Raw genomic sequence first — 25,164 nt, 5'->3', positions numbered from 1 at the left:
ATAATACAATCATATTCAAGCAAAATATTGCAAAAAAGCATTTTTTTTCTTTTTTGCTTCTCTTAAATTCCCTTTTTTAAAATTTGTATTTAACATTTTTCTATAACATAAATTTAGGTGTACTAGTTTTTGGACTTTAATCTTAATTACTTTGTTAGATAAGCTCCAGATTTGGCTTCAGTGCTGACTAATCTAATGTATATGCACAAATATAATATTGTATAGCTACCTATGAATTTAAAAGATAGATTTGTGAGGGGTGTACGTATATATGCTGAGCACTGTATGCGTGTGTGTTTGTGTATCAGAGAGCTACAATTTTGGTAACATTTTAAAAGTATTCATTGGCACTGGTGTTTAAAAACCTAAATTAAATGATACCCAACACTAGTAGGAAATTCAATTCAATTTTGTTCAATTCAAGTTTATTTGTGTACAGGCTATATGCAGGAATCCTAAATGAAATTTCAATACTTTTTTAAGACTTTTTAAAGACCTTCTCAGAATATTTTCATATCATCGCCACAAGTTCTACTCAGTTTCAAAACTTTAACTTAATAAATAGTTGCTAATAAACAGTCGTAGTAAATAAATGAACTGCAACAGAACTCAGATAAGCTCGCAAGAAACAAAACTTGAAAGAATAAATTACGTGCTTGTTTTTAGCGACAGTTTTCAGCGAGTTCAGTTTTAACTCGTCTTTCTCCAATCAGGAGTACTTGCATTTACCCATTTTGTCGTCTGTTTTGCTCTAAGGCAGGGCTATTCATTTAGTTTGTCATGGGGGCCAGTTCATGAAAAGCATCCCAAATAAGGGATTGATATAACTTGCAATATAAGTGAGCCCATATGCTGTATTGTTGCCCCTTTAGACACCCACATTGTATTTTTCTACAATAAAATATTAATATATTATATTTTAAAACTACAAATGTTGTATTTATATGTGATATAAGCTCGAAACTTTAAACTTGCACACAGGTGGCATAACTTTGTTTGGTTGCAGCAGTTTCGCTCCATGCCACAGAATGGCCATGTTGAGAAGCCTTTAAGCTTAAGTAACCAAATGTTTTTGGCTGCTCACACCACTTGCTTAATGTCAAGTGACTAACGCTCTGTGCAGCCTTCAACTGCAGCTCGGGCTGTATTAAACAGATGTACGTCACTTCATAACTATAGCGGCAGTTTTTCAACTGAACTAAAAAAATTTTTTAAGTCTTGGTCACACTATTTAGGGCCCTGCTCTATGGTTTCACTACATGTGGAGAGTGTCACATCACTTTCCTGCATTTGTCGCAAATGACTTGACATCACCCGGACAGAGGAGCTTGGCTGGACGTACCCGGCCTGAACCAATTAAGGAAAATAAATATATATTTAAGCTTTTTTGGAGTCAAACACTTGAACAAAAACTTGGACAATGCTTGAAGAAAATTAAGGACCTTGTTAAAACAGGATTAAGACTTTTTAATACCTTTTAAGGGCCTTAATTTTCCTCATAATTGATTTATCAACTTTTACTACTTTTTAAGACCCTGCGGACACCTTGCTGCATTGCTTTTCACAATAATTATTTTAGCTCTAGCTTTACAATCAGTCAATCTAGGGCCACATATACTTGCAAATTAAAAGAACGTTTTGCAAAAAAAAAAGTATGTTAAGCAAAGATAAATAAGAGTGTTAAGCAAAAATAAATAAATCTGCAAAAATTGCAAGGCAAAATTTATTCTTTTGAGGAATAAAAATGTATTATGCCAACAAAAATAAAGAACTGCAAAGGGAAAAAGAAGTTTTGAGAAATAAAGATGAAGTTTGCAAACAAAAAAGGACTGCAAATAAAAATCAAACAGAGCAAAAAAAAATAAAAAATAAATAAATAATAAAAATATTTGCAATTAAAAAAAAAAAAAAAAAAAAAAAAGCATTGGCAAAACATTTTTTATAGCCTTGCCTTTACAAAACCCGTCCAGTCAATTGCAATGCTCAGTTTGATTAGCATTTTAGTCAACTGTGAGTTTGCTCTGCTGTTTTCACTTTGCACTTCACGTTTCTGCACGTTTCACTTTGTGGCCCTAATTTTGACTAAAAAGCTAGTTTTTTAAATTGCAAATATTTTATTTACTGATTTTAGTTTTTTGCACTGCTTGATTTTTATTTGCAGTTTTTTTTTTTTTAAGTTTCATCTTTATTTCTTAAAACTTGATTTTCCCTTTGCTATTCTTTATTTTTGTTGGCAAAATTAATATATATATATATATATATATATATATATATATATATATATATATATATATATATTTATTTATTTATTTATTTTTTGCTTTGAGATTTTTATTTATTTATTTGTTTCTCAAAACTTTATTTTTTGTTTGCAAAGCTTTCTTTTATTTTGCAAGTATACATGGCTCTAGATTGACTCAATTCAAATTCGGAAAAATAGTTTAATTAACTAGTACCAATAGCTTTTACAATTAAAGTTATTATATAGTTATATAGCATATAGTTGATGTCTGTGTGTACATGTTTAATGAAGTGTATTTGTGTATTACGTGTATCTGTTGAAATGGACCTATAAAACCATTTTTGGATATTTGTACTTACCTAAGCCCCATATCTTCTATTTAGATAGCAGAGAACAATATTGTATCAATGCATTCTATAGCATCAAAACAAAAAAAAAAGGGTAGAACATATACTGAATATATTGACTGGATCACAGAGAAAGGATCTGGGTCAAGTTCACATTGTGTTAATATTTTGTGGCACTTTTGTTAAAGACTTGAAAACCAGTTTTACACAGACACACCTCTTTTTGTTTCCTGTACATATCTCTGTGATTTACTTAACCCAGTAACCAAGATTATTTTACTAGTGACACACAGCACAACAGTGGTGAAAACAAATTATATACAGTACAATAAAAAATGTCTCACCCTGTCAATGAAGCACTGAAGGAACCATTTAGTTGTGTAGATTCCAGTGGACATCTGTTCCTTTTCCTGAATCGAAGACAACATTTAAATCACTAATTAATTCTGTCTAGTTATGTTTTGATAAATCAAAGCAAGCTTAAAGGGATAGTTCACTCAAACTTTTCCTCACACCCAAGTGGTTCTTGATCACAATACAAAATATTCTGAAGAATATTGCAAAACCACAGCCATTGACAACCATAGTTGGAACAAATAAATTACAGGAAGTCAATCACTCCTATTTTCCTACATTTTTCAACATATCTTCCTTTGTAGTCAACATTCATGATGATATTTTAGGGTAAACTATACATTTAAGACTAAACTGAGAAATCTCACCAAGTGGTTCCTAAGTTTGGAAAGGAGTTTAGACAGTATTTTGTCATGATGAACTTGAAAACGGTGGAGTTTGGGAAACCCTGGGATGAAGAACCCTTTTAATAACAACAGAGGAAGACATTGGATCAATTACAGCACATTCAACAAGCTATCTATCTATTTATCTATGCAGAAAGTGGTTAGAGCTATGAAGCTTACCATGCATGGCATGTTTCTGATTGGTCAGTAGCTGTGATAAGGCCCAGAATGCATCCTCCTCGTTCATATACATAAGCAGAATGGCAGCAATTTGGCTCATCCCCTGACAGTAGCTCACTTCCTATACAAAAACCACATAATCAGATTATCACACTACGCTTTTTAACACAAACATTTTTTAAATATTCAGACACTGATAATGGTTCAAGTATTAAAAGTACCCATGTGCAGGGATACACATAGAATTTTCGGTTTGGTTGCCAAACGACCGGTGAAGTCAACATGATTAGCCCTCCATTTTTTATATTTTCAAATATTTACCAAATGATGTTTAACAGAGCAAGACATTTTTCACAGTATTCCCTATAATAAATTTTTACTTACTTGTTTTATTTTGGCTAGAATAAAAGCAGTTTTATTTATTTTTTTTAAAGCATTTTAAGGTCAATACTATTAGTCTCCTTAAGCAATTTCTTTTTCCTGATTGTCTACAGAACAAACCATCATTATACAATGATTTGCCTAATTACCCTGATTGGCCTATTTAACCTAGTTAAGCCTTTAAAAGTCACATTAAATGGCCATGAAACCCCTATCTTTTGGTTTAAGTCTACCTCAGAGTTTTTTTCAAAAAATGCTCCGAGCTGGACATGGAACTCTACGCGCAGAGTGAGGAGTAGCTGTGGCCGGCAGAGCAGAGGGATAAGAGTAGCTAATAAATATACTATTTTCCCAGGCAATTGTTATATCATAGATTTTCCCAGTATAGTGCAGCCCTGCAGCAAAAACATGCATTATTTTACACAGCTAATAACACACATTTTAACATGCTTGCAAAAATGATCTTGCCAATGATGCAGCATGGAAAAATTCTTGAGTTTGCTGTAACTGAAATGCAAAAGTGCTTCTCTAGTGTTGCATCTTGTCTGCAATTTTTATTTTAATTTCAATTATGTGCTCCCCTGCTCATTTCACTATTTACACACTTCGACAGTATCTTTCCTTCCCTCTCCTTCGCCCTCCTCTCGCCAAGCTGACCCACTTCTACTAGGCACATTGGGAAGGAAAAGGAACATTGTACCACTTCCCGTCTCTTCAAAACCCACACACTCCTCATTTTTACAATGAAATTTGTGCTTCTGCAGTTTGTCAAAACATCCTGTCGAACCATGACTATAACAACAAAACAGTTCTTCCATTTGTCTTTGTACATCCTCTGTATTGTCTTTAATTAGGTTCAGTTTCATTAAGTACCCCCAAAAATAAATTAAACAACACAATATCCAGTTAACACCAGACAGACAGACTTTTAGAACACTCTTCACTGGCTTGACATTAGAGTCACTGACTACATTTACTTAGCCATCATTGCCTTAATCTGAATAGGACAATAATATGATTATGGCGTTTACATGAGTTGCTTTTTGAATGTTTCTTTCATGGTCCCATTTTGTATGCTAAAGGTCATCGTTTAATTGACGTCATTCAACACTAGTTTCCTTCGGCGTTTTATGCAACAACAGTTTGGGTCTATCATTGCACCATATTAGGCATTTTGTTTTTAACTTTGCAACAAGTTTGCAGTTAATTTCTCACACTGTGTGCCCTATCATACAACTGGTGCAATTTGGCACAAAGCACGACGCAATTGTTGTTTGCTAGTTTCAGCTTGGCGCAAGAGTTGTTTTGCCGTTTTGCGCTACGCAGTTTAAATAGCAAATGCATTTGCGCTCATATATGCGCCCATAGGCGTTCTGGTCTACAAAGGAGGCGTGTTGAGGCGCATTGCTATTTTGAGTTTAACTATTAACTATAATGGATTTTTCAATAGACCAGAACAAAGCCAGTCTAAAGTCTAAAGCAGAGCGCATTTGTTATCCGCCTTGCTTACACATTGCTTAATACAAACAGGATGAACAGCAATATGCAAATATTTTTACATATGAAAAAGAATTAAAATATTAAGGATATATATAGGATAAAGGATTAAAATATTACAAAACATATTATTTTGTAGCCTACATAAATATAAAAACCATACTTTCTTGCCTTTTTCCATTTCGGGTTGCTTTTTCAGTTCATTCACAACAATTTGCTTCTGTATAATGTTATTATTATTAGCAGTATTATTTATTATATGCATATTTACATTTGTTTTTATTAAAAACAAGCTTAGATTTAACCACCTGTCAGGTTTTAGACCATATGGGGCACAGCATGTGTATTAGGATATAACTCAGTTTTTTGACCACACTTCGTTATTATTGTTTCTTTTATTTGTTTGCTAGAAATTAGAACTGAATTTAGAAATAGTTTTGAAACAAATCTTTGCGCCTAAACGAAATTAATTATGTATAAATGAATGGATGTCTGTGCGTGCAATCTATCTAAGAGAGTGAAAAAGGTAAATAATGAGAAGGCTCATCTCATTCTCGCGCTGCAGATGCTCTGTTTAACTGTTTTCTTGCTTGTGAAACGCTCAGTTTTTCCACTTACAAAGTCCGTCATGTAAATAGCAAATGCGCTATGGCGCGACGCAACTGATTATTAAAGGGAATCTGAGATGAGACTCTGATTGGTTTATTCTCAAAACACACCTATAACTCATTAAGAAAATAAGCTCAACCCTTTTAGACCATGCGCCATGGCGCAAAGTGAATTTTTTCATCCTTATAATAGCAAAAGTAGATTCTGACACGCTCTTAATGCTTTTGCGCTCCTAATGCTTTTGCTCCCTGTGCTTAGCACTTTGCGCATAGATTGTCAAAATAGAACCCTATGTGTGCAAACAGAAGACGGCATGTCTGCAATTTCATTCACTAACCTTTTATTCATGCCTCTGCGACAAACTCGGATGTACTGAGAGTATGCAATAAGCACTGGTGGAAGAATTCTCAGCATAGTCATAGTTTTCCGCTTGCACCAAAAATGCGGTGTATTGCTTGAAGCCATTTTCATTTGTTTGTTGAAATGCCTGACAACTGCCAAGTGTGCTTCCTGTTGCAAAATGTAGTGAAAAATTCTACAAAATGGTAATAGTGTGATTAAGATGTTTACATGTCTGTACTGCAAAAATATGACTGAAGTAGACATATTACACGTCTTTGATTTTTGTTTACATCGAGTATGACTTTAGTCGAATTAAGGTAATCAAAACAAAACAAAAGGATAGATGTTTACATGGTAGATTCCTAATCATTATGTATTGTTTGATGCTGAGTTCAGACTGCACAGTTTTCAAAGTAGTCATGTCACTGACGTTTCAGACTGCATGACTATAAGGTGTAGCATTCTGTCACTGCAGTGTTTACACTGCAAGATGGATTGGCGACAGGGGGTTTCCCACTGCATGACTTTACAATCAGAAAAATCAACAAGAAGAATCTGCAAACTACAGCTAACAACCACTCACGCGAAACGTGACATGGCAACAACATGAGGTCACATAGTATATCCTTACATAATGAGAAAGAAGCCTTTAGTGGGGGAGAAAATGTACTTATTTTGCTCGCTTGGCTTTTTTCATTGTCGACTCGGTTATGGTATAGCTCACATGACAGATCTAACATACACGGGTGCTCCTGCCAAATTTCCACTAGTTTTTCCTCCATTTCTTGTGGCCAAACAGAACAAAAAGAAGCCCTTTTAACTTCTCATCCAATCTCCTGCTGGCCTGCAGATACCCATACTAGTGTTTGTTGCTCTCTCATTGGCCAATGCCATTTTCAATCAGAACAGATTTCACATGGCGTGATTTTGAATCGCAGAGAGCTCCAGATATTTAGCACACAACTATCTCACAGGCATCAGCGGCTCATTGGTAATTCTCTCATATTGTGCCTTTGATAGTTCACACTGTGTGATTGTTAACAATTGTAAACAAATTGTAAACAAGCCAAGCAAAAACTAGGTCTTGTTACTACTACTCATGGTGCAGAGATTGAATTAGTGTCCCAGTACAAATATCTTGGAATTTTAATTGATGATACACTTTCTTTTAGTACTCACATTCAGCAATTGGTGAAAAAAAAAGTGATTTTAGGCTTCTATTTTAGAATTAAGAACTGCCTTTCTTTTGGTGCTAAAAAGAAGCTGGTTGAGGCAACATTCATGTTGACATTGAACTACGGTGATGTACTCTATATGCATGCTTCGTCTCAAAGTCTGAATGCATTGTATACTGTTTACCATGGTGCACTAAAATTTAAAACTAATTTTAAATCCCTTACTCATCATCGTGTGCTGTATAGGGTAGGTTGGTCTGCTTTGTCCATTTGTAGGCTCAAGCATTTTCATATTCTTGTTTACAAATATATACTGGGTTTACTCCCATCATATCTCCAGAATTACATTTGTAAAAAGCCTATTCTTAATTATGGTCTTCGGTCACAGGATATTTATTTACTCTCTGTCCCTAAAGTGCAGACTGAGATGGGAAAAAAGGCTTTTAAGTACGCAGCACCTTTTGCTTGGAATAATCTGCAAACACAGTTGCAGTTCAAAGACTTGATTTCACTACATGCTTTTAAAAAGACTATAAAAGTTTTAGAAGTTGAAACACAGGTTTGTAGATGTTTTGAATAGTTGTCAGTTTGATTCATGTTAACTTTAAATTGTTTTTTGTTTGTTGTCTGTTGGACTCATTTGACTTGTGTACTGCCTAATTTTGGCCAGGACGCTCTTGTAAAAAAGATTTTTAATCTCAATGTCTTTCCTGGTAAAATAAAGGTTATAATAATAATAATAATAATAATAATAATTGTTACTCGCATGAATGTTTGCCTGTTATTACAGGGAGTTGTCTGCAATTTCTCAAACTCTGTTGGCGAGTCAAAATCGGTGCAAGAATCAAGAAGTCTGAACTAATTAGCCATATTAAAATCAGAGCATTGGTGTCCATGTAAATGTACTTACTGTCTCTCTGAATTAGTCTGTCATGGTGTATTTTCCAGTCCTCTTGAACCAGACATATAGGCATGTTTACAAATCTAGCAAGTTATCTCACTGATAGCACATAGTTGTTTAGTGTAAGGTGCTATCACCATTTGCAAAGATGACAAGGGTTTGGTTACGTCCAAATTTTCCTACTACTTAAATAGGTACTGCATTTACATTGAAATTTATTAGGCTGTTAGTAAAGTATGTTCTATATAGTATGAATGTGAGCAGTATGAACAGAAATCAGATGTACTTCATCCTCCATTTATTGACCTACCAATGACCTACCAATGCCAGTTGTGTTGCTTCACTGCCATTCGTGAATTCTCTCATGTGGCATCCATTAGATGTGCACTACAAAATCTTGCCAGAAGAAGTAGGTCAACCGAATACTTCTCGTCTACTGCTTTTCGATTGCTATGAATTAAAAACTACTCGGGTCATGTATGTTTCTCACATACTACACAGAGAGAAGTATGTGATTTCGAATGCAGCTTGAGTCTGGTGTGCGCATATTCACAACAGCCTAAGGGAGATTTTGAGTGTGGGATTAAGGGAGTTGTTGCCTTTATTACATCCTACAGTACGTGACTCTTCCAGAAATCATGTTCATGGATGTATTAAAGTATTCTAAACTTAATATCACTGTAGTATGAAGCAGAGTAAGGCTAAAAGCCATCAATGTGAAACAAGACATGTGAAGCAATTGCTGATGAGGTAAGAGCGTGATACAGTTTAAATGCAGCATAGGATTTATCATGCCACAGTTCACTGATCCACTCATGATCACACAGCGCTGTTTTGGAATGAAATGTGGATGGAATTATGGATTATGTAATGCATTGCCCACAATTATTAGGAATGCCGTTTCTTTGGATTGTTTGAAGAAGCTAGTAAAGAATTTAATTTGTGTTCTTGACTTTTTTTTACTTTTCACTTTTTACTAATTTATTGTTTTATTGGTTACTGCAGTGTGACTTTTGGCTTGTTACTGGGATTTTCGGTAAGCTTGTAATTCTGTTATTTCTGTTATCTTGTAGCACATTGAGGTCTCATTTACACTTATACGTTTTCATTTTAACATGTGTAAGTTTTCCTATAGTTTTCCATCCGTCCACACCACACCGAGTTTTCGAGTGCCAAAAACAAAGCATTTTGAAAACGCTGAAGAGGCCTTTTTCATTCTATAAGGCTGCTGTTCTGTGTCAGTGTGGATGGGGGAGACATCTGAAAACGGAGGCATGGCTGCAGACGTTCACCTATTTGATTGGGGCTTTTCTTTAATATTAAAGAGCCAATATTATGGGTTTTTAAAAATGACCTTCCATGTGTGTGACAGCTCTAAGTGAAGTGAAATATCCAGCTAGGGCTTAAATCTGTAAGTGTACAGTGTTTAAAACTGTTGATTCATCTATAAAAGCGTCGACTCATAGTGCTTCAAATGAGTCGTCTTGATAACGAGTCATTAGGTGTTTCGCAATGATGCGGCTATGAAACACAAGCCCCGCCCAGTAGTTGTGCGCGCAAACCCGGGAGGTTTGAAACCTGCGGCTCTGTCCACTAACAAAGAAAAAAAGGCTAGACACACAGACGTCGGCTGAATGAAGCCACACTGTGCTCAGCGGGATATTATTAAAGGTCTCTATCCAAAGATGAAACTGTGAAGAGTCAGTGGTTGAGGTTTATTTTTGCAAAAACACCTCAGCATTATAGCCCAGCCTTGTGCAGTTCGAATGCTTCTGGAAACTATATTCTTACAAAGAAGAATTCATCGGCCGTTTGTTAAAGGAAGGATCAGAAAAGAGTAACGTTATTGATGTAAGTGACTATGTCAAAACATGGATCAGTGGATCAGTTTCTTGCTCCATTTCACAATTTAACTCTAGCTTGCAAATTCTATATTTATATATTTAATTGTGTTTTGTTACTTGTAACTGCGTGTACTGTATCAGGTTTAAAGCCACGTTGCAAACGTGATGCGTGCCGCTTTGTTACAGATTTAACGTTAAATGCGTTTGTGAGCTGATGTTCCAATGCCGTTTGTGGTTGGTATGGCCATCGTCAGCTAGGGGCTAGGAGACTTGTGTCGATCTACTCAGTTCTTCTTCTGAGGAGGGTAATATATGTGTGTGTGTGTTTGTGTGTGTGTGTGTGTGTGTGTGTGTGTGTGTGTGTGTGTGTGTGTGTGTGTGTGTGCGTGTGTGTGTGTGTGTGTGTGTGTGTGTGTGTGTGTGAAAAAACAGCAGGTAGAGTGTAAAGGCTTGGAGGTTTTGCTCAATAAAATAGTTAGTCTTCTGTATTTTCAAGTCCATCGTCTGTATTTACATTCACCCTCTGGTGGCCAAAATCCACATCTTACACTGTGAAGCGTGTATGCACTCTGACTACTTATATACTGTTAATTAGCTGCTGGGCATTTCACTCTGTCTTGCGCTGAAGGCTGTTAGTATTGACCAATTGCAGCAGGCTGTCATCGGTCCAATCAGCGCAGATTAGCTTCGCTTTAAGGAGGGGTTTGGGAACAAATAAATCGTTGAACGATTCATACGGGAGTCACTGGGATAACAGGGTAAAAATAGATATAGATTATAAGACCATGAAAGTGTTTTTTGACCTTTCATGCAAATTAGACTGTTGTTGGAGACCCTTACAACCAAAATATGACCCTTTTTCATATATAATAGGGGCTTATTAAGTAGCCTACACACAGTTCAGTCCTCCATCCTCTCCCTGTAAATTCAGACTTCGCAAGTTCGACATGAAAATCAAACTCCTGAGGATACGTAGGGTAATCTTCAAAGGCAACAGTGTACTTTATAAGCTCATTCACATAACCCTGACTAAGTTGTTTCACTTTCTTAACAATAAAATAAAAACATGATATAAGGAACTGCCTATTTTCATTTTTGATATTATCAACCTAACAGACACCAAACATGTTGAGACATTGTGTAGCTGCATATTTATTTGACCGTCATCTTCATGCATATTTATAACAAACGGAGCCTATTACATTACTGCAGCATTTCATTTTCATTGAAAATACTCTGTCTCTTTCACTGAATATCAGATTTAATAATCAATAATGGCCATTATAAAAGTATAAAGTACAGTAAGTTTATAAAATATAGGAATTAAAGGCAAGCAATCAGTCAAATGTGCAGAATCGGTGTACGTGGTTAAATTAATTAATATTAACTTATCTTTGCGCTCAGCCACGTTTACTGAGAATCTACTTCAAATCTAATGTGAATGAGTTGGCATGTAGATGCAATGTCACTTAAATTCAACAAACGGACCATCAAAATAAAGTGTGACCTGTAATTGTCAGACGACAATGTGTGGATTATTCTCATAAATTAAACTGAATTATATTTAGGTTTACATTACCTCCTGTTTAACACAGAACCATTAGGGATACTATTCGCCTAACCTTGCGAGCAGTGCAATATGGGCTGTCTGCAAATTGGCACGCAGCCATTTCTTTATTCACTGAAACAAATACATGTTTTATTTTAGGGTTACGGCCAAACAATAACTGAAAACAATAGAAGTCTTTGGGAAGTCCCCATTAGCATAGTAATTGTGTGTGTGTGTGGGGGGGACTGTGTTGACAGGGTGGGACACTGATCTATCCTTCTCAGCCCGGATTCATCCAGCACATGCTGTTCTGAATTACATAACACACTTACACACAAACATTTCAACTCTGTCACTCCCTTACCGTGTTGTAGACTGAATAAGCTGCCAAAACATGGAACAGGGCTTGCTGTCTGTAACAGACAAGAAAGGAGGTTAATAACAACTTTATAAGCAATCAGAAAGCTCAGAACTGTTCCTAATATAATATGACAGTAATACTTAAGATTTTACACCTCTAGTTTTCAACTTATGACATGATCAGTGACATGATGCCAACATTTTTGTACCCAGATTTGGTCAAAAATAGTTTTTAACTGTATTTTAATCTAATCTGTATCTAATTCTTATTTAAAGATGTAGACCAGCATTAACGCACCAGTCTTTGGTTTCACATGATCCTTCAGACCACATTCTGACATGATATCCTATAATATAATCTGCTGCTAACATAATATTAAATAAATGCTGTTCTTTTGATTAACTTGCATCTCATCAGAAAGAATCATATAAAGTAAAATTGATCATAATTTCCACAAATCCATGAAGCATTTTTTCTTTCAGGAATTCAGGACATTTTTAACGATCATTATTATTCATTGATACTACTAATAACATGAATGACATTTTTCCTCTGGAGATCTTTTTTCTTTTAGTTTGGCTGGAATAAAAAAATAATAATAAAAAAAATAAAAATTTATATATATATATATATATATATATATATATATATATATATATATATATATATATATATATATATATATATATATATATATACATACAGTTGAAGTCAGAATTATTAGCCCCCTTTTGATTTTTTTCTTCTTTTTTAAATATTTCCCAAATGATTTTAACATAGCAAAAAAGTCTTACGTGTTTTATTTCAGCGAGAATAAAAGCAGTAATTAATTTTTTAAAAACCATTTTTGGGACAAAATTGTTAGCCCCTTTAAGCTATTTTTATCCATCGTTATACAACTTGCCTAATTACTCTAACCTGCCTAGTTTACCTTATTAACCTAGTTAAGCCTTTAAATGTCACTTTAAGCTGTATAGAACTGTCTTGAAAAATATCAAGTAAAATATTATTTACTGTCATCATGGCAAAGATAAAATAAATCAGTTATTAGAAATAGGTTTTTAAAACTATTATGCTTAGAAATGTGCTGAAACAATCTTCCCTCCATTAAACAGAAAAAGGGGAAAAAATAAACAGGGGCGCAAATAATTTAGGGGGGCTAATAATTCTGACTTCAACTGTATACATATATATATATATATATATATATATATATATATATATATATATATATATATATATATATATATATACACATATATATATATATATACATATATATATATATATATATATATATATATATACATATATATATATATATACATATATATATATATACATATATATATATATATATACATATATATATATATACATATATATATATATATATATATATATATATATATATATACATATATACATATATATATATATATATATATATATACATATATATATATATATATATATATATACATATATATATATATATATATATATATATATATATATATATATATATATATACATACATATATATATATATATATATATATATACATATATATATATATACATATATATATATATATATATATATATATATATATATATATATATATATATATACACATATATATATATATATACATATATATATACATATATATACATGTATGTATGTATGTATGTATGTATGTATATATATATGTATATATATATATATATATATATATATATATATATATATATATATATATACATATATATATATATATATATATATATATATATATATATATACATATATATATATATATATATATATATATATATAYAYATATATATATATATATATATATATATATATATATATATATATATATATATATATATACATATATATATACATACATACATACATACATACATACATGTATAAGTACATACATGTATATGTGTATATATATCTATGATATCTGTTTTTTAATGATATATTGCACCAAAATATGTTGCGATAAATTATATTGAGACGATTTCATGCCACTCATTATATAATGCCTGAAGTAACACATCATATTTTATTCTTAAGAATATGTAATTTAATTCTAGTAATTTTAACAATTTAATTATTAAGCATTCAAAATCAGAATGTGTAAACTCATATCTTAAATAAATAATAATTATTTAACAAAAAGTAACAGAGACCAGACCTACCATATCTATTTTCAGTTGTGAGACACCCACATGAAAATATACTAAAGTAATTTATAGTAAATACTATAGGGTTTAACCATACTGACACCTCCAAAAGAGATAGAAATGTAGCATAATCCGCTGAAATGTTGCTAGATTTGTTTTTTATGTATGGGCGATATATATTGCATAACAAATGATTGAGGTCACGTCCATGCGTTGTGCAATAAGTTGATATATTAATTATTGTGACAGGCCTATCAGGCCTATTTTTTTTAAACAAGCCACAGAACTAACAACTGTTGTCCAATAACTTGGCTATATAAGTATTTGCATTCACTTTAAAATGTATCTTGCAAAATACCTAGTAACATATTATATACTGTCATCATGGCAAAGACAAGAGAAATTAGTTGTTAAAAGTATGTTTATAAATGTGTTAAAAAAATCTCTTCTCTCCGTTACAGCACTAGAAAATTATTTAAAAATGCATTACAATTTCAAAGGACTAATAATTTTGTCTTCGACTTTACTTCCATCTATGAGGAAGGTTTCCAGCACATTTATAAATCAATGTCACAAATAATTAACCCACTTTTGAAGGCAAAAGGGAGTCAAACTCTATAAGCAGCCAATGCATAAATGCTGAAAAATATTATTTGCCAAACTATTATTGTTAGCTGCATTCAAACAGTATGTTCTCAGTCGTATAAATCAAACAGTAACGCAAATGTAAAGGTAACAATGACTAGAGTTTTAATAACCAGCTCGCACGTGCCTCACGTCTGCGTCGTACTGTATTAAAGTCCGTTGATTCACAAACTAAGCATGCTCTCTTTGTGTGAACACTTTAAAATACCCACATAGTTGTTCAAATTAACATCCTGCGAGCACCCCTAAAGTAGGATCTAGCGAGACTTAGTGGTGTTTCAGAAGTGAACAGCTGTCCATTGTTCCTGTCAGCGAACTCCAATAATTTCAGGCTACAAACTCAACTGCCTTCCAGGTCGATGTGTTTCAACAGATTTAGAGTGTTTATACTGTGTTTTACAATTCTTTGTTTATTTTTATTGTATATGAATAGTAGATCAATAGTTGAATAGTAGTCAGTCTAATTTAAAGTTTTTTCTCCTGTTGTCCTGTCAGGCTCCTTTACTGAAGAAAAGGCCCAAATACTCTGCAGTTTTAAAGAAGAACGTAATTAAAGAATTCAGGAGCTTTAAATCTGTAAAAAATACAGTTGAAGTCAGATTTATTAGTCCACCATTGATTTTTTTTCTTTTTTAAATATTTCCCAAATGATGTTTAACAGAGCCAAGAAATATTTACAGTATATCTTATAATATTTTTTTTCAGGAGAAAGTCTTATTTGTTTTATTTTGACTAGAATAAAAGCTTTTTTTTTTTTTCGATAGTCTACAGAACATAGTTATACAATAACTTGCCTAATTACCCTAACCTGCCTAGTTAACCTAATTAACCTAGTTAAGCATTTACAGTAAATGTCACTTTAGGCTATATAGAAGTGTCTTAAAAATATCTAGTAAAATATTATTTACTGTCATCATGGCAAAGATAAAATAAATCAGTTATTAGAGATGAGTTGTTAAAATTGTTATGTTTAGAAATGTGTTGGGAAAAAAAAATCTGCTCTCTGTTAAACAGAAATCGGGGGAAAAAGTTAACAGAGGGGGTAATAATTAAATTCAGGGGGCTAATAATTCTGACTTTACATAAAATGTTTAATTTTTTGTTGTTATAGAATGATCTAAAAAATAAGGGAATAATAGAAGGCAAAATAAATGTTTTGCTAATAAATAAAGCTTTAAAATGGGTATTTTCTCTGGACAATCAGTTTGGGCCTTCAAACATTTTCGGAGAAGGAGGTGGGCCTCGAAGTGAAAAATGTTGAGAACCTCTGTTCTTACATACTGCTATGATTACAGTCGAACTACTGAAGTCGGATGAAATGTTTTGACAATGTTTTTGGGTCCAATCTGGACTTTGAATATTTTGGGACCATTGCTATCTACGGAGGATAAGGGAGCTCTCAGGTATTAAATATAATATATAAACTAATATTCTGAAGATGAACAAAGGTTGGAGGTGAATAATTATGATTTTAAATCTAATTTTGCCACAACTATGAGCAAATGGAATGATCTTTTGGTGAAAAAAAACATATTTTGATACATATTTTGGGAAAATGCTTTGAAAAATTCTAAACAATCTAAACAATAAATTCTATGCAAATTTAATACCCTTTTGTTATGTTAGTGGTTTTTTTTGACCCATTGACTTCCATTATTATAACATGTTTTTAAATGCAAAGCCATGGCATCATAAAATCATACATTCTTGATTGCTAGTTCTTTTCCCTGTTGGGAAGAGGTACATTTTTACATTTTACAGTTTTACTGTTAATCATAAGTTGTTGCAGTGCAAAAAAAGCTGTGTTTTTAGATATATAGGGAGTTATTTGGAGTATAGTGAGTGTGTATGCGTGTGCGTGTGTGTATGCGTGTGTCTGTGTGCGTGTGAGACTGTGTGTCTGTGTGCACTTACCTCACCATGTCTGACAAAATTAAAATAAGCACCTCAGCTTTCAGAACATTGTAAACATAGTAAGTGTGTTACACATGTAAACTACAGTCTAATTCGCTGTTTTACTCCATAGAACACAGGCCTTTCTAATCTCTTAATGATGCCAACTGATGATCAACATTAAAAATTACAAATTGTACCTCTTTCCAACAGGGAACAATCAAGATTATATGCTGTCATGGCTTTGCAATCAAAAAATGTCATAATAAAGGAAGGCAATAGGGCAAAAACAGCTACTAACATAACGAATGCGTCGTCAATGTTAAGCAATACACAAGTGTTGAGAACAGAATTTTCATTTTTGAGTGATCTAAGCCTTTAAAATATAAATTTTGTATTCCTTTGTCAATAACAAAACTACATTTTGAGCAAAACGCACTGAGGGTCCAACCCTAAATCAATCAGAAGAACGAAACTAGCTAACCAGCGGCAAGAGTGTATTCATGCATAAGCCATTATGTTCACAGGAGATGTACATTAATATTTCATGGCGTTGGCATATTTGAAAGGATTTAGTGATGCATTGCAAAACCCCTGGTAACAGGCCAGAGGAAAGCAGAATTGTGACCTCTGTGCTGTAGAAATGCAGATGAGTAACACAAACAAACAGCAGATGTGTCAAATGGCACTTCCGGACCCATATCCTCTTATTGGCCACGCAGCGCTAATAAAGACGTAAAAGTCTTAGCTCATATATTCTTTCCAGCAGACACCTTGTGAAAAAAATAAAAAAGTGAAGTGGTTGCTCTGTCTATTGTGGGTGTATAGACCGCATGGCTTAAAGCCTCTTGTGCACTTTGATCTACATCTACACACCGTGTGGTTTGAAGACCTAGCCTGTTGTGTTACATGACGCATCTGGATTTTTAGATTTAAATGGAAGGTTTTTGAGAAGTGTGCCACAGCAGTTCTATGTTTTATTAAAAACTTATGTCTGATGGCTTTAAAAAAAAAGTTGTGATTGTAAATTTCTACATTTTTATTCATAGCAATATTTAATGTGTTCCTTATGTTTTTATTGTTTAGTTTTTTTGCTCTAAAATAAACACATATTCTAACTTTGGTTCTTGCAACACATTTTTAAAAGGTTGGGAAAGGAGTGGTTTACAGTAGGGCTAGTTATCGGGTAAATTGAAAAGTCTAGTCCTTTAGGAGCACATATGGGGTGAGGATCGCCAGTTTGCCAACAAATACGTTATTAAACTATTGAAATGTTTAAAAACAATGTTCCTCAGAGAAATATACTGTACATTAGAATATTTCACCTTCAACTGTGCATAACATAATTAAAAGATTCAAGGAATCAGGATAAATTTCAGTGTGTAAAGGACAAGGTTGCAAGTCTAAGCTGAACAACCATGGTCTCCGATCCCTTAAGCAGCACTGCATGAAAAATCCTTATTCATCTAAAAGCGATATCACAACATGGGCCCAGGACTACTTTGGCAAACCTTTGTCAACTCCCACAATCCGTAGAACATCCACAAATGCCAGTTAAAACTGTACTGTGCTAAAAAGGAAGCCCTATGTTAACAGTGTCCAGAAGCACTGTTGATCCACCACACAGCTGAAATGTGTACTGTGGTCAGATGAATTAGTATATCAGGTATTTTTGGGAAGAAATGGATGCCATGTGCTTTGGACTAAACTAAAAAAAGATCATCTAGACTGAAACAAGTCCAAAAGCCAGGGTCTATCATGGTCAAGTGCCCTTGGTAAAAGTAACTTGCACTTCTGTGTTGTTCCCATTAATGCTGAAAAGTACATAGAGATTTTGGAGAACAATATGCTGCCTTTTTTCCAGGGGCGCCACTGCATATTTCAACAAGACAATGTAAAAACCACATTCTGCACACATTAAGTCCTGGCTGTAGAGGAAAAGGATACAGGTATTTGACTGGCCTGCCTGCAGCCCCGACCTGTCTCCAATAGAGAATGTGTGGCTTCAAAATGCGGCAATAAAGGCCATGTACTGTTGCCCACCTTAAGGCTTGTTTGCAGAAAGAATGGGAAAAAATTACATCTGAAACACTTCATCAAATTGTGTCTTCAAATTAGGCAGTCCCTAAATGTCTATTAAGTGTTGTGAAAAGGAATGGCAACATTACAAAGAGGTAAATGCTTTACTGTTCCAACTTTTTTTTAATGAACCAAGAACCAAAATTGGAACACATGTTAATTTTTAAAAAACAAAACAAAAAATATACAATAAAAATCACGAGGAACACACTAATTAAAAGCTTGTTGTGTTGTCTGCAATGAAAAAATGCAAGTCAAAGTAAATTTGGAAATCACTACTTTGTTTTTGTATTAGTGATTTCCATACTGTCCCAACTTTATCTGATTTGGTGTTGTAGATTTTTTTTTGGTATCGGTCCAATCTAAAGAGGACATTAAATCCCAAGTGCGTCTTCATGACTGTCCGGCGAAAAAGGAAACATTTTTTTGTCATGGCAGCGGTGCAGAACTTTGGTTGTTATGAAGAACATCAAAGTTTATATTTATTCTGGGCATAATGGCAACGAGTCACTGGTCATGTCATTTCCTGTGAGGCCTTTCACAGTAACAGGAAGCTAATGAACAAAAAAAAATGCACTGACAAAGAGGAAGTGAGCTCTTGTTTTGGTTAAGGGTTTGGTTAAGGTCTAAAAAGCTCATTTCAGAACCATCTTAAAATAAAACGCAGCATAACACACACACACACACACACAAAAAACTATATATAAAGCTACATAAATGTTTTTTGTTGAGTGTGTGCACATGCATGCGTTGTTATGTGCAATGTCTTACTTGACCCCAAATCGTTCCATGAACATGATATGGTTTCTAAAGGTCCTGTTGACGTCGAGGTCTATCTGCTTAATTTCTGTTGAATACCTCTTGGCTTGTTCCTTCATTTTCTGCAACAACATAAAAGCAAAAAAAAAAAAAAAGGTAGACAGTTTATACTTTACAGGTTTTGTGAAAAAATATGAATGTTGTTCATTCAGTAAATGTAAAAAGATGCTTTTCCAAACCAAACTGTAACATTTTAGCATTAGAATCATCAAGTAGAATCTGCCATTGGTCGGATGTACAGTTAAAGTCAGAATTATTAGCCCCCCTCTGAATTTTTATTTCTTTTTAAAATACTTCCTAAATGATGTTTAACAGAGCAAGGAAATTTTCACAGTACGTCTGATAATATTTTTTCTTCCGGAGAAAGTCTTATTTATTTTATTCCGGCTAGAATAAAAACTGTTTTTATTTTTTTTTAAACCATTTTAAAGTAAAAAATTATTATTAGCCCCTTTAAGCTATATTTTTGTTCAATTGTCTACAGACAAACCATCATTATACAGTAACTTTCTTAATTACCCTAACCTGTCTAGTTAACCTAATTAAGCCTTTAAATATCACCTTAAGCTGTATAGAAGTGTCTTGAAAAATATCTAGTATAATTTACTGTCATCATGGCAAAGATTAAATAACTCGGTTAGTAGAATTGAGTTATTAAAACTTATGTTTAGAAATGTGTTTAATTTTTTCTCTCCATTAAACAGAAATTGAAAAAAAAATTTAAACAGGGGTGCTAATAGTTCTAATTTCAACTGTATATATTGGTATATAAACTATATTTATTTAGCACTTAACCAAAAACAAAGTCAATCAACAAATGGTTTACTGATTATTATTCATGCAATGTAAACAGTGTTTTCATTTTTTTTATTTACATTTATTGTTTTACACGGTCACTAAAAATGCTGTATGAAAAGAACTCCGTATATACAAGTCTGAAACACTTTGAGTGAGCTATCCTTTAAATAAAATCCACAGAACACCTTTTTAAACCATATGTAGTAATTGCTCCATCAACTGCTACTACACACCATGGATTGCTGTTACTGACAAACATTTTGAAACAGGAACCTTGATAGCCACTGGTTTCAATATAAGAGAGACACTTCTGCTATTTGCATTTACCAGAACAGTAAACAACTAAGATAATATGAACTAGATATATTAAGAAATTCAGATAGGGATATGCTTTTAATTTAATTATAAGTACAAGAGAATCTTCAATGTATCAGAATAAAATTAGAACCGTGGTATGGTAGTAATAACACTACTGTTCAAATGTTATTTATCATTAATGATAACTATGTATTATTAATGATGGCTTAATGATAAAACCAATAATAATCATAATAATATTAAAAATAATAATAATAATAATAAAGAAAAATTATACTATTGTACAATCTATTTATTTTATTACTCTATAAAAAAGCAATGGTCCAGAAAAGAACCCAAAAACTTTTGTGAAATGTGACTGTGACTTTGATGGTTTAACTATATATATACGAAGCTCCAAGAATAGTTTTGTGTGCTTAAAAAAACAACATTGTGGCAAAACAACACTATAAACTGCCATTACAATAATCTCCTCAGTTACCGATTATGTGCTTTATTCAGTGTTAAACGCTTCCAATGTAAGTTTGAACACCATTTTATGTGACATTTATTGCCATATGACTGGATGCAGCAACAAGTGTTGTATTGCCCAAAGTAAATGCACCCTGATATAATGCTGAAAACAGACAAAAAAGTGTTACGTCCCAGGACGTATTTGTTTCTGTTTTGTATTTTCTTTCTTTCTTTCTCTGCTACACCCTAATAGGTGATGATGAACGTCACCTGCTGCCACTAATGAACCATTCAGTGATTGGAGGACGAGTAAAGTCATGGGCATTTAAGCAGCTTGTCTCCAATAGAACTGTGTGTTTTTGTGTGTGTGTGTGGAGACTCTTTTGTGAGACTTTAAAATATTCTTTGTTTACTCCTTTAAGCATTACTTGTTGATTAGGAGCTTTAATTTGTTAAAGTTCTGTTGATGCTGTTGACCATCTGATACAGCCTTTGTCACAACCTCTTTTTGATTGTAAGTTAATTTTTGTTTTCAATACTACTTTGTTAACCACTCTTTACTCTTTGTTAATAAGGGATTGTGTTAGTAGAGAGGGGGTGCCATTTTCTTTTTTGTAACAGTTTTCTCCTGTTTATGTTAGTAAGGGAGTGAACGTATGTTTGATGTATTTTTCTTTTCTTTTCTTTTCTAGATCAGTGGTTCCCAACCTGGGGTCCGCGCCCACAGGGGGAGCGCGGGAGAGGATAAGTATTGAGGTAGAAAAAGGCATAAAAATGCTCCACTATTATAAAGGGCTTTGCAATTAATCTAAAATCCGATTTAGATTTCGGTTTCAAACGATTATAAAAAAGCATTAATCGAGATAATTGATTATTGCATCATATTTCGCCACAGTTGTACACGTGTTGCTCTTAAAAGCGCGAAAGAGCTTATGTGTGTTTGCAGCACGATCACGCAGTCAGAAGCATGCGGCCGATCAGCATTCACTCTCATTCGCACACTGAGACGTGTATGGCAAGTGGATCGTGCCACTTCTCAGCCTCACATGTATGGCGTCCGGAATGGGTCAAGAGGAGCGCAGACATCTAAAGTCATCTTAACGTGAATGCTTTAATGGTCAAATAGGTGTCAAAACGCGGTGTTTAGTGATTATTTACATTAACACTCATTTGTGTAATAAACAAACGAGTTGAGGTTTAAAAGACGTGAAAGAGAAACCATTAAAGAGACAGCGCGCTATTATCCTTCTGCCGCCTGTTTTTATCATTATTAAATAAACATAACGAGAAAACCCTCGCTGCTCTTGACTAAAGCACTGCTGTAGCTAAAGTGTTTTTCTTACAGTGAAGATGCTTAAAGCACAGTTTGTTTCATATTTTTATTCTATTGTATTTATTTCTCTTTCCTTTGCAGGGTGGAAAATAACTGTATGTAAACAGTTGAAGTCAGAATTATTAGCCCTCTTGAATATAAGCAAACCTTTTCCTGCCCAATTTCTGTTTCATGGAAAGAATATTTCATTAACTTATTTCTAAACATAATAGTTTTGATATCTCATTTCTAATTACTTTTTTTTTTTTGTCTTTGCTATAATGACAGCACATAATGTTTTACTAGATATTTTTCAAAATACAAGCATTCAGATTAAAGTGCAGTTCAAAGGCTTAATTAGAGTAATATGGCAAGTCATTATAACGGTAGTTTATTCTGCAGACAATCAAAAATATATATTGCTTAAGGGGGCTAATAATATTGACCTTAAATTGGTTTCAAAATATTTAAACCTGTCTTTATTCTAGCTAAAATAAAACAAATAGAAAAAAAATATTATAGGAAATACTGTTAAAATTCCTTGCTCTGTTAAACATAATTTGGGAAATATTTATAAAAAAAAAATCTCAGGAGCGCTAATAATTTTGACTTTAACTGGCAATGGTTTTGAATAATCGTGATTACAATTATGACCAAAATAATCGTGATTATAATTTTTCCCAAAATCGAGCAGCCCTACTATTATATATATGTATTTTTAAGTACCAAAAAATAAAAAAAATAATCTAAACACATGCTTAAAATTCCAACAAAATAGTGAAAATAATTAAAATAAATAACTTTAAATAATTATTTAAATTTTGCTAACTCGCGCAATCTGCTTGTCAACGTGTCGTAAAGGCAAAATCAAAACAAAAATGGCAGACAAACGTAAATGCAGTGATTCTTCAGAGGCGAAGAAAAAGATTAGACAGTATGACAAAGCCTGCCTAAATTTTGGTTTTATTGAAGGCCAAGACAAGTTAAAACTGATTAATTAATATTTTAATATTAAAATATATATTTTCTATACATATTACTATATATTAATATTACACAAACAAACACACACACACACACACACACACACACACACATATATGTTTGTTGTTTTGGCTTGAACCCCCTCTTGAAGTTTTTTTGGAACCCTCCCTTAATCCTTCAATAAATATTTTGTTAATCTTCATTCAGGTTGCATATTTATTTTGTTTAGTCCTTTGAGAGGTTGCTCATAGGACCTCAATCAAAGGACCTCAGTGCTAACACACACACACACAAAACTCCACTAAAATTCTGTCCCCGTGTCTCCCTAGACAGAGTTAAGGGGAACATAACAAAAGTTAGTTTTTACAGTTTTTTGGCACTTGGAAAATTTTGAAATGTTTTTGATTTTCTTTTCTCAACTTTGAACGTCTCTCAGATTTCTTCTTAAATATCTTAATTTGTGTTCCAAAGATAAGCAAAGGTCTCAGGAGGTTAGAACGCAACATTTAGACACAAAATGTAATTTTTAGCTGTAACAGATATAAATACTTTAATTAAACGCAAAGCTGACTGAAATGAAAATACCACTTACTTGCATATTATTCAGTCACAACATTGCGAAACAAAGTCAAAGCGCAATACTTAAGGCTGATTTATACTTCTGCATCAAGCGCACGTGCATGCTCTGGTGCAGCCTGTGCATGGTCGCATAGCCCTCGCCGTGGCCATCACACACCTCTCAAAAAATGTAACTATACGTTGCAACGATGCATAGCGCAAGCTGTGATTAGTGTGGGCAGGGACAAGAGCTGCGTAAGCCCGATAGAGCAAGTGTTTACTAGTGTGGAGTCCCATGTCCAGATGGGAACGTTAGTTATGTGTTGACCTTGTGATTAAAGTTGTTGCATGTCCACCGGTTCCCGCCCCAAAATGAGCAAGTTTGAGCTACATGTACAGTAAGGAAGCGTTCAGAAAAAACAAAACACAAGCGAAGAAACTTGACAGAGGAACAAAAAACCTGCTGCCAGCTAGCGTTTCGGTAGTGTTATTGCAGAGCAATACAAAGCAATACAAAACAGCGCACAGAAGTATAAATGCATGGTAACGCGCATTACATGCGCCGTACGTGAGTCACACCGATCACTAAACTCAGAAGTATAAAACTGACAAACAAAACTGGCTGAATATAGCATACACTAACATACGTATTATTCAATTAAATGATGGCGCCAAACAGTCAAAAGACATAAAAATATATAAGGATGTGAATCTATTCATTGACAGTCAAGGTAATTTGAAGCATCCAGATGAACCTGTAAGAGGATCAGCATGACTTTGAATGTCACAACTGACCAATCGGAATAGAGTATTCTAGAAAGCCTTGCAATAGAATAAGTCAATAGTCAATAGTCAAACATTAACTCAGCAATCCTTATTATAAACTTTTACCCTATAAACTTTGATCCACTTTGCAGCTTATTTTAACT

The 25,164-nt window shown here is 33.4% G+C and overlaps 1 protein-coding gene across 1 annotated transcript in view; it reads right to left on the bottom strand.

Moving 5' to 3' along the window:
• The window catches only part of si:dkeyp-19e1.3, a 55,235-nt gene that overhangs the window by 4,943 nt on the left and 25,128 nt on the right, over positions 1-25,164 (bottom strand). The window contains exons 7-11 of the mRNA XM_005170709.6: positions 19,765-19,874; positions 12,172-12,220; positions 3,510-3,630; positions 3,312-3,406; positions 2,934-2,999 (exon numbers count right to left, since the gene is read on the bottom strand). Of these exons, the coding sequence (XP_005170766.1) occupies positions 2,934-2,999; positions 3,312-3,406; positions 3,510-3,630; positions 12,172-12,220; positions 19,765-19,874 (441 nt within the window). The remainder of the gene's footprint in view (positions 1-2,933; positions 3,000-3,311; positions 3,407-3,509; positions 3,631-12,171; positions 12,221-19,764; positions 19,875-25,164) is intronic.

Source organism: Danio rerio, chromosome 25 (assembly GCF_049306965.1).
Source record: "Danio rerio strain Tuebingen ecotype United States chromosome 25, GRCz12tu, whole genome shotgun sequence".
Taxonomy (NCBI): domain Eukaryota; kingdom Metazoa; phylum Chordata; class Actinopteri; order Cypriniformes; family Danionidae; genus Danio; species Danio rerio.
This window is presented reverse-complemented; position numbering and strand designations above follow the sequence as displayed.